Here is a 9,857-nt window from a genome sequence, read left to right on the forward strand (position 1 = left end):
TGTATTTACTTTCATGCAGTCTTCTCTTTATGGTAGACTTGGATATCGATACGCCTACTTCCTGGAGAGTGATGTTCACTTGGTTGGCTGTTGTGAAGGGGTTTATATTCACCATGGAAATGATTCTGCGATCATCCACCACTGTTGTCTTCCATGGACATCCGGGTCTTTTGGCGTTGCTGAGTTCACCAGTGCTTTGTTCCTTTCTCATGATGTACCAAACTGTGGATTTTGCCACTCCTAATATTGTAGCAATTTCTCGGATGGGATTTTTTCTGTTTTTTGCAGTTTAAGGATGGCTTGTTTTACCTGCACGGAGAGCTCCTTGTTGTCGCATGTTGTCTGTTCACAGCAAAATCTTCCACATAAAAGCACCCCCCCCCCCAAATCAACTCCAGGCCTTTTATCTGCTTAAATAATAATGACATAACGAAGGAATTGCCCACACCAGCCCATGAAATAGTCTTTGAGTCAATCGTCCAATTACGTTTGAGCCTCACATTTTTATGCAATCTTTTTGTACAACCCACTGAATTAAAGCTGAAAATCTTCAGTTCAACTGCCTCTGAGTTTTCATTTAAAATAATTGTGGTAATGTACAGAACCAAAATTAGAAAAAAGTTGTCTCAGTCCAAATATTTATGGACCTAACTGTATCTTAAGTGCTTAAATGTAATATTTCATAAATGTTCATTGCTGGTTCTTATTTCAAGATTTAGTGACCTGAAATGTATTTAGAATTAAACAGACATGGGCACACTGAGTCTTGGCACAGTACAATACTTCTGTACACTGATTGTAAAATTATGTCTCTTGCTTCTGATATGTCTTTGTTTAGCTAGGCAGCAGGCATTTATGTTTTATGACGGTAGACTAGAGTAAAATTGCTAACTTCCTCTAAAGGTGCATTATGTTCCACCAGGAAACTGTACCATGCCAAGGCAGTGATCCAGAAAAATGACTATGCTAATTTAGTGTTTAGTTGCAGAATGGTAAAACTAACCAAATAGAGAACCATGTGTGTCTCTTTCAGATGTGGTTTCACCAAAAAGAAAACCTCATAGATCCGGTAAGTTACTGTTTTTTGTTGTCAAATATGTAGTATACAGTATATTACAGGTGGGATGGGATAAAGGTAATGGGGTATATGCACTGCTACTAGGAGGCTAAACACCTAATCAGACAGCCATATCCCTCTGCACAGAACTTATTCCTATGCTACTTTTTTAGGACTCGAAAATTGATCATCTCTCTCTGCTCTGCTGATATACTATACTATTCAAAATAAAAAAATGATGCTGCTTTTTATAAATCTGAATGTTTATTTTTTTTTTTTTTTTTTTTTTTTTTTGTACAGCCATTGCACTTTCTATTTGTCCGGCATTTTTTTAGGTGGCTGCATGCTTCCCTTCTCTCACTGTTTTTTATTCAATTTTTGAGCAATATCCTTGCTGTTTAACATCCAGCTTCTACCTCCAAGCTGAGCAGATCTGTCCTCAGGTCATTGGCACACAAACGTCTCTCATCATTGTAATGGCCTCTTCTGTCTGAAAGATCTTGCAAGCTGCCGCATATCTAGCTAGGCTGACCACCAAAGTTGACCAATAATTGTGCATGTTTTTGTTTGATTTACTCTAATAAAAGCACTGCGCGTACAGAAGAATACATACTGATATTCCAGCAGCAGTTATTGAAGCTGTGTGATCCAGCAAACCTGGAATGGATCTGATCTAGAATTGCAAAATATTTGCAAACAAACAGCTAATGACTTTTAAGAAAATCCATTCCAGGTATTGGGGAGCGTTACCAAATCTGGGCCATTGTTATGGAAAATGGGACATAAAGTTTTTAATTGACATACAACTATACAGAGAATACTTTCTGGTTTAACATCCTATTCACATAAATGGCGCTGCAGGATGTGGCCTATCATTTTGGCATTACGTGTCAAGTTGAATTCGGAATAGAATGCCTGCATAACACACGGGACACGCAAGAGACACACACTCTGTAACCTATGGTGCAAACAGAGACATTTGTGCATCTTGGCCAAAACTTTGATTAAATAGACACAAAAATATAAATACATAACATTGCAAATTTGTGTATATACTGCTGAAATCTTGTTTTCATGTTAGGCCTACTTTATATGGGAACTGCAGCCCGTGATGACTGATAAGTTCTTTACCTGGCAGTCTGTCTGTCCCTACCCTGTGTGCTCCAGCTATATCTTGCCAGGATGTGTTTTTAGCAGGCCACAAGTTCACCTGAAGCAAGAAGATTCTAGAAAATGTTGTGGGGCTTTTTTGCTTCTTACTGATCTGGTTTTCTTTTGGAGCTCAGCCCAACCAGATGTTTACAAGTAGTGTTGTAAATTTAAGGGCGTGTGGTGCATGAATGTGGGGCACAAATTGTGATAATGGGACATCTAAGTTGAAATATTTCTTCTCCTTTCAAAATGAATGCAACTTTGTTTTAGTATACTTCTATTTTTAAACACTATCTAGGAGTCAATAAACTTTATTTTGCTGTGTGCATGTATTTTTATACAAACCTATGCAAATTTTCTTCTTCTTTTAGGGGACAGTCTGAAAATCCTGAATGGAATATCTCATCTAGAAGTGAAAAAAGGGGGTCAGGCGGAGCTACGCTGTGTGATCAAGGGTACTCCCCCTCTGGCTGCTTCTTGGGTGCGCAACAAGAAACCGGTATGTGAGGCATGGGGTGAAAGGAGCACAAAAGTTTTCAAGCTGCTTGCAAGCTGTGAGAACGGGTGATCTAGCTGGTTATACCAATATCATTTGCAGGCGCAGGCAGTATCTTCCAAACTTTTTCCATGCATCAAAACTTAATTTGTTTTTTGGTAAACTCGGACTTCCCAATAGTTAGGAACACTGAATTTGTAATTAACTGGTTCTCCATGTAGACCTCAGGAATGCTAGATTTTTGTCAAAATATGTTTGGATCTCCATGTAGATCCCAGAACTGGTAGGTATAGGTATTCCCTAAATTTCTTACTTTTATCCCCTTCCCATTTTTTTTCAGTTTAGCTACTCCTGGTAAAGCTGTTACTTATTCTTCTTCCTAAATGGTGTGGTTTTGTAATGGATCTTTTTCTCTAAACCCTACAAATCTTCTTTTTGCACCTTGGATTATAACATTGGATCTTTATTTATGGATGTCTAGCCCTATAGTTCTCTTACACCTAGTTATGTGGTCATGTCCCTACCTTCTTTTCCCTATGTTCATTTAAAAACACCTTGGGCTGTGCATTTTATGACTGGTCAGGAGGAGTTGGGAACATGACTGCAGCACTAAATGTATGAATACTGGAAGCATTATTTGAGTGCAACAAGTTTTTGAACGTTTTGAGAGAGCGCTATGTTAAAGGACCTGGCTTTTAAAGAAGGGAAATTGGCAATAGTTACAATTCTGTTCTGAGATGTTAAAGAACAGTTGCTCCCATCAAAACTAAATCCAACCTAACCTCCCACCTTTGTATGTTCATGTGCATGCAACAAATATACACAGGACAGAGTGTCTCTTAAAAATGACAATACAAAAAGAGTTTTTGCCTTCACTAACTAAAGATAAGGTTGTTTCTGTCTTCTGTACTCCCCATGACAACATGTACTGTAAATATATTATCATAGGACCAATTTTAGACCATTATATACAGAATATACTGTGTTATGTATCTTTAGATACATATTATGTATCTAAACTGTGTGAAGGGTGCTTTTAGGGAAATAAGTCGGTAGAGGTGTTAATCTGTTTTCTTCCTCATTTTGTACAAACACTAGACATTTGAATGATTAGGCAAGCTTTAAATATCTCTGGATAATGTGTTGCACATCCAAACTTTCACCTCTTTGTTACTTTGCAGGTCATTGATGGTCCCCGAATATCCATACATACAACAGACCGAGAAAGCTGCTTGCTGATTAGAGACGTAAGTGAGAACGACCAAGGAAATTACACCCTCTGTGTGCAAGATCAAACTAGAAGTACACAGCATCAAACCACATTGACTGTTGTTGGTAAGTCTACTGATTAGTTCTATGCTGGATGTGCATCTGTTTTTGTAATATGGCTCGTAAGTTAGGGCAAAGCTGTATGATGGATGTAATAATTCTGTGCACTTTCACACATGGATCCTGTGCATTTGATTTCAGCACCTGGCTTAGAAATAGGGACAATGCTACTGATTAATTTCTATGGATGTCTCCAGTCTTCAGATTTAGTCCTTAACCTAAAGCAAGCATTGCAAAAATTCTGATCTCACTTACTCTATGCTTACTAGTTGGTGAAGACGTTGAGGTGAACTGAGGGTTAACTAGAAGCCTTGTGAGTTTTACCCAGAGCTCTCTAATACACCAACCCAAAATTATGGGGTGACCTGCTGCTTTTTGCAGCTACCTACTGGATTGTTTTGGCTACCCCATGATTTCTAGTACAAGGAAGGATTTAGGGGAAGAAAGAAGAAAATGTCCCCCCACAATTTAAAAGCTTCCAATGGATTTGTAATGATGGTGAGAGATCTCTGAACACCTAATGATTCCTTCATTGCATTCAGACTGAAATGTTACTAAATGTTTAGAAACAAAAGGTTTACTTTATGGGTAAGGCAGCTTAGGTCTTAAGGCAGAGGCAGTCCAGAATTCTCTGTTTATGTATTTTGTTTTCAGTCAGATGGATTACCATGAATAAGTTTAGACCACGCTGATACTATGTCATTATTTGTTTACTGGTCTATTGTTACATCAAGCAGAGAGTTGAGTGCCAATTTAATCTAATAGAGGGTGTGGGTTTTTTTATATACAAGCCATCATTGCATCTGGCTGACTTAAAGAAGCCAGGGCCAAATGACCTCAGTGTGTTTATATTTGTGTAGGCTGCTATGGGATGACATATGTTATAAAGAGTATGTTTGGTATGTGGTTAACTCTGATTGCTTCACCATACAGAAGTTATTTAAAGTTTAACTGTGTTTACAAAATAGACACAAAGAGACTGGGGTTCAAGTGGCAAAAGTCATAAATATCTAAATCGTATCGTGTGATTATCAAGTGGATAACAATCAGTAATCATACGTGAAGTACAATTGGTTCATAATGCAAAATATGTATCAGATAAAGAAATTAGGCAGCCCCATGTGTAACAACATAGGGAAGTGCCCATTACCTAGACATATGACAGCCTAAACCTATATTATACAGGCAGATGTCTCAATTCTGACTCATTTCGCTAGAGGGCTTCTTCAGGAGATATGGTGAGATTGTTACAATAACTGTACAAATAAGATATAATTAGCTTTTCTCCTATCAGTTCATCAGGATAGTGTAACAATGTTTATTATAATGTGTGTAGTGTGATATTCATGATTAGATAAACTTCCATATATCAAGATTGCTTGTGTCATAATAATGTCAATGAATATGAAAGTTTGGTACTTGTGTATTGAATGATATGAAGTTTGTGGGGGTATAAGTAATTAAGTAATGTTGGTGTAGGAAATGATGGTCTAAAAATCATAGTCTGTAAGTAGATTATAAGTGATGGATATGGATATATTTATTTATATATATGTGTATATGTGTGTATATATATGTGTGTGTATATATATATATATATATATATATATATATATATATATATATATGATGAAGGGTCACATAATGGTAGTATAGAATAAATAACTTGCTAGGTATCTGTATTTATCTCGTTCCATCGAAACAGCTCTGACCTGTCAAGGCACGGGCTCCACAAAATCTCTAAAGGGGTCCTGTGATACCTGACACAATGATAATAGCAGCAGATCCTGTAGGTCACTTTTCCTTTCTTCCTGTGAGTGGGTCTTCTCTTCCCCAGGTAAAGACTGTACGGGCACCTCGCCTTTCATATGATCTAAAAGAAAAAGTGATATGTTACTGTGCTCTGCAGCTACGTAGCCTTATATGCAACAAGCTGAAATTCGCAAGTGTTCTGACAGCTTTCTTTCTTGGCCAGCAGTATGTGCTACAGTAGTTCTTCCTTGGAATCTGGCTAAATAGTGTAGCCTCTTCTCCTGTATCCAAGTGCCTTGAGCACCTATGGTCAGGAGTTCACTGGTTATTCTTCCGTGGACCATTTTTAGATAGGTATTACCAATACATAATTTCCGGATGCACCCCCTCAAGACCTTGGCAAACTTGCTCAGATTTGACAAATTATCCAGCTTCTAACATATCACCTTCAAGAAATTGCTGGTTATTTGCTGCCTAAATGTATATCCCTCCACAATTTGTTGCCTGATCGGTGTATAAAAAAACTGTCCTACTTGCCTGAAATTATCTTTTTTTCAGCCACTTGTCACCCCTGACGTACAGCCCAATCATGTCTCTGACGTTCGGTGCAGCTTGGTCTGCTGCCCATCTTAACATTTCCATTGAACAATAAAGGGAGCAGAACACAGAAATGGATATTTAGTGCTTTCTACTGCAGCAGGAAATGGATATTGCAGATTGTATGATGCCTATATACATACTTACTTTTCGGACAGAGTATCAGAATGATTGACAAGCAAATTACAATTTCAGAAGAGCTGGCATTTGTATTCTTTGTGCTTCGTTTACATTTCAAACAAACCAGGTTTATTTGAAGCTGAGCTTTGGATCCCCCTAACACATGTGCACGCACTCTTTCCAGTAGCAAGTATATCTTTTGTGTACAGTAGAAAGGGTTGTACACTTTACTACCATGATACAGAAAATAATGATACCATGTCCAGCTGCAGTGTCCTCTCAACATAGGCACATCTGTAGCACTGGATAGTTGACCCCGCTCTCACATCAAGAAATAAAGCAATGAGGGACATAGAATGTAGATTTTTGGCAAATATAGGATGCTTCATAAAGTAAAAACAGGAAATAGAAAAGTAGAATAGAAAAATAGTAAAAAACAAAGAAACATTACAATTTTTGCCTATAGATGGACTATAATTAGATACCGTATATTGGAAAAAAACTGATGTGTTTATTGTTGTATATCTCCCCCTGCGCTCAGTTGGCATTTTGCACATTTTTAACTTAAAAAAAAAAAAAAAAATCCTGCCATTACCTCTCTTTACAGATCGCCCATCTCCTCCATCTGGAAAACCACTTATCTCTGCCCTGTCGCCTTCCTCCCTCACCCTCTCCTGGTCAGGGCCCTGTTATGATGGCGGCAGCGCTGTGCTGAGCTACAAGGTTGAAGTGAAGAAAGTTGGACAGAACAGTTGGAGGCTGCTAACCGATACCTGCGCCAACACATCATATAATGTAAATTCAGGACTGGTGTCGGGTGAACGTTATCAGTTCCGCGTAAGGGCCTGTAACGCGTACGGAGAAAGTGATCCTGGAGAGGAGACTGAGATTATTACCATGGCATATGTTGCAGGTGAGTATTTTTTTTTTTTTTTTTTATAATCTTTATTAGAGTTTAAATACATTTTCCCTAAATGTTTCTAATAATATTTGTGTCCAGTTTTTGCTCAGTCCATTATAGATATAAACAACTATGTTATTGTAAGGATTACGCCAAACAATCCTATCATTTTATATTCAGTCAAGTTCACCCTTGCATCAAAATTTGTATGTCCCCATGCATTAACGTACCCTGCTTGGAATGGCAAACTCTGAGCATACAATACAGAAGGTGATCTACGGTTTCAAAACTATTAAATGTAGTTTCTACTGCTTTATACAAAGTTAATTTTACTTTTCTAATTACACCAACAGATGGAGAGACTGAATGTGAGGACACAGTGGAATACACAACTGTCTCCATTAACAGCACAGACCGTGTGGATGCACTGTACACCAGACTAGAGAAGCTCGGAGTGTAAGTGTTGGGACAGGGACAACTTTTTTATAAAAAAAAAAACAAATCAAAAAAACCTTTTACACAAGCTTTCACATTTATTTGCCAAACCCTTATTTTTATTCTTCTTGTTGATCATCTGTGATAGAAGACTTCAGCTTAAAACTTCTCATTTGCCCTTTGTACCAGTTGCCAGGAAAGTTTCAAATATTATTTACCAGAATTTTTTAAAAGAGACCTGGTGATACAAATATGGTTCAATTCCCATCAGAGTTGGCAACATTTTAATATAATACAATCGCACAACTCCACCTCGTTGAAAGCTGCTGAACATCTACATCTTGTGGACAGTATTGGCACTGAATTTTCTGTCCTGAAAGAATTTAGGTTTCAGCAACAGAGGCTGTGCTGTCAGCTCAGAAAGCAGCAAGAAGAGCTGGGTTTGGCCAGCTGCTGAATAACAAGGACAGACTTATGAATTGTTTACATTGTTGGTAACAAAGCAAATACTTTTGATCCTACTGTTGTTTAATTAGTCATAACTTAGATCTGTGTTTCTTAATCGGATTTCGTGGATCCCTGGGGTTGCTCCAGAGGTTGCTCAGGATTCCATGAGCAATGAGCGGTTTCTGACTCCAGTAATTTTAAGTGACACCTATGATGATGTTTTTGGTTATCTGTAAGGCCGACATTCTTCCCACTGGCCAACAGTGTCACTTTTCCTAATGATCACCACTAAGTACTGTGAGCTTTAGATATAGTAATTTTAGCAGCTGTTCCCCAAGACCTAAAAGTACATCAAGACGTGCCCCATGTTAAAAGCATGGTAGGGATTGTCTGACCTAAATGAAGACAATGCTACTTTCAGTTCAGGAATAGTGTTGTCGCTCCATCTCTGGTGAAGGGGGAATTAAAAAATACATTTATGTATAGGTAACTATAGATTGATAGGTGATTTGAAAAACAAATGATAATTTGGGGAATTTTTGTTCTGGTGTCCCTTTTTCCTTTTAATACCTTTTGTATCATCTATATCTGTAAGCTGTGATTTTATATCAATTTTCCAGGGGAAAGTTTGGTCAGGTTTTCAAGCTTCAGGATAAGACCACTGGAAAGATCCGGGCTGGAAAGTTCTCAAAGGCACGAACGCAGAAGGACCTGGCCAATGCTCGAGCAGAGGTGGAGTTAATGAATAAGCTCCATCATCCCCAGCTAGTACATCTTGTGGCTGCTTTTCAGGAACCAGGCTTGATGATCCTGGTGATGGAATAGTGAGCATTTCTATTTTAACTTCTGATCTTTGTATCTTGGATCATTTTACCTTCCACCTGACCTTTCTATTTTTCACTTTGCTACTCCATCTTGTTATCACATTATAATGCTTCCACCTCCTACTCACTTTCTCACTTTCTGTCCTTCTACTTGAATGTAGTCAGTACTTTATTTAGTTCCTCTAATCTCCCCCCCATTTAGTATTGCAGGAGGAGAACTATTTGAGCGTATTGTGGCTGATGATTTTGATCACACAGAGATCACCAGTGTTCAGTATATGTCCCAAATTATTACTGGAGTAGGTTATATGCACAAACAGAGCATTGTCCACCTGGATCTCAAGCCGGAGAACATTGTTTGTGTCAGCAAAGTCAGCACAAAGGTGAAAATTGTTGACTTTGGCCTGGCCAGGAAACTTGGTAAGTTGCAGACATTAAAGGAAATTGTTGTGAATTTTCAGTGTGCAGATATTTAAAGCAGTTATTAAGACATCTTACGTTTTCACCTCCTTTCCTTCATAGTTGCTGCTGTGTACTGTACCCCTGACCCAGTCTTCTAATGTCTTCATAAATTTTTATCCTACACATTCTCTCCCATAACTTGCCCGCACTAATCCTTGGCAAACTTCAATATGTTGTATGTTTGGTCTAACATAGAATATACACGGCTCCACACACCTTCCTGGACATATATTTGTTCTCCCTCTTTCTAGCCACAGCCTTCTTACCTGCTAAACTTTTCATCTT

The 9,857-nt window shown here is 38.2% G+C and overlaps 1 protein-coding gene across 2 annotated transcripts in view; it reads left to right on the top strand.

The window, feature by feature from the left end:
* LOC140333167 (myosin light chain kinase, smooth muscle-like) overlaps positions 1-9,857 on the top strand; it is a 41,440-nt gene that overhangs the window by 23,023 nt on the left and 8,560 nt on the right. For both annotated transcript variants that reach the window (XM_072414655.1, XM_072414656.1), the window contains exons 6-12: positions 1,034-1,069; positions 2,581-2,708; positions 3,887-4,040; positions 7,111-7,416; positions 7,758-7,860; positions 8,907-9,110; positions 9,313-9,530. In XM_072414655.1, coding sequence (XP_072270756.1) covers positions 1,034-1,069; positions 2,581-2,708; positions 3,887-4,040; positions 7,111-7,416; positions 7,758-7,860; positions 8,907-9,110; positions 9,313-9,530 — 1,149 coding nt within the window. The remainder of the gene's footprint in view (positions 1-1,033; positions 1,070-2,580; positions 2,709-3,886; positions 4,041-7,110; positions 7,417-7,757; positions 7,861-8,906; positions 9,111-9,312; positions 9,531-9,857) is intronic.

The sequence above is a fragment of the Pyxicephalus adspersus genome, chromosome 6, assembly GCF_032062135.1.
Source record: "Pyxicephalus adspersus chromosome 6, UCB_Pads_2.0, whole genome shotgun sequence".
NCBI lineage: Eukaryota > Metazoa > Chordata > Amphibia > Anura > Pyxicephalidae > Pyxicephalus > Pyxicephalus adspersus.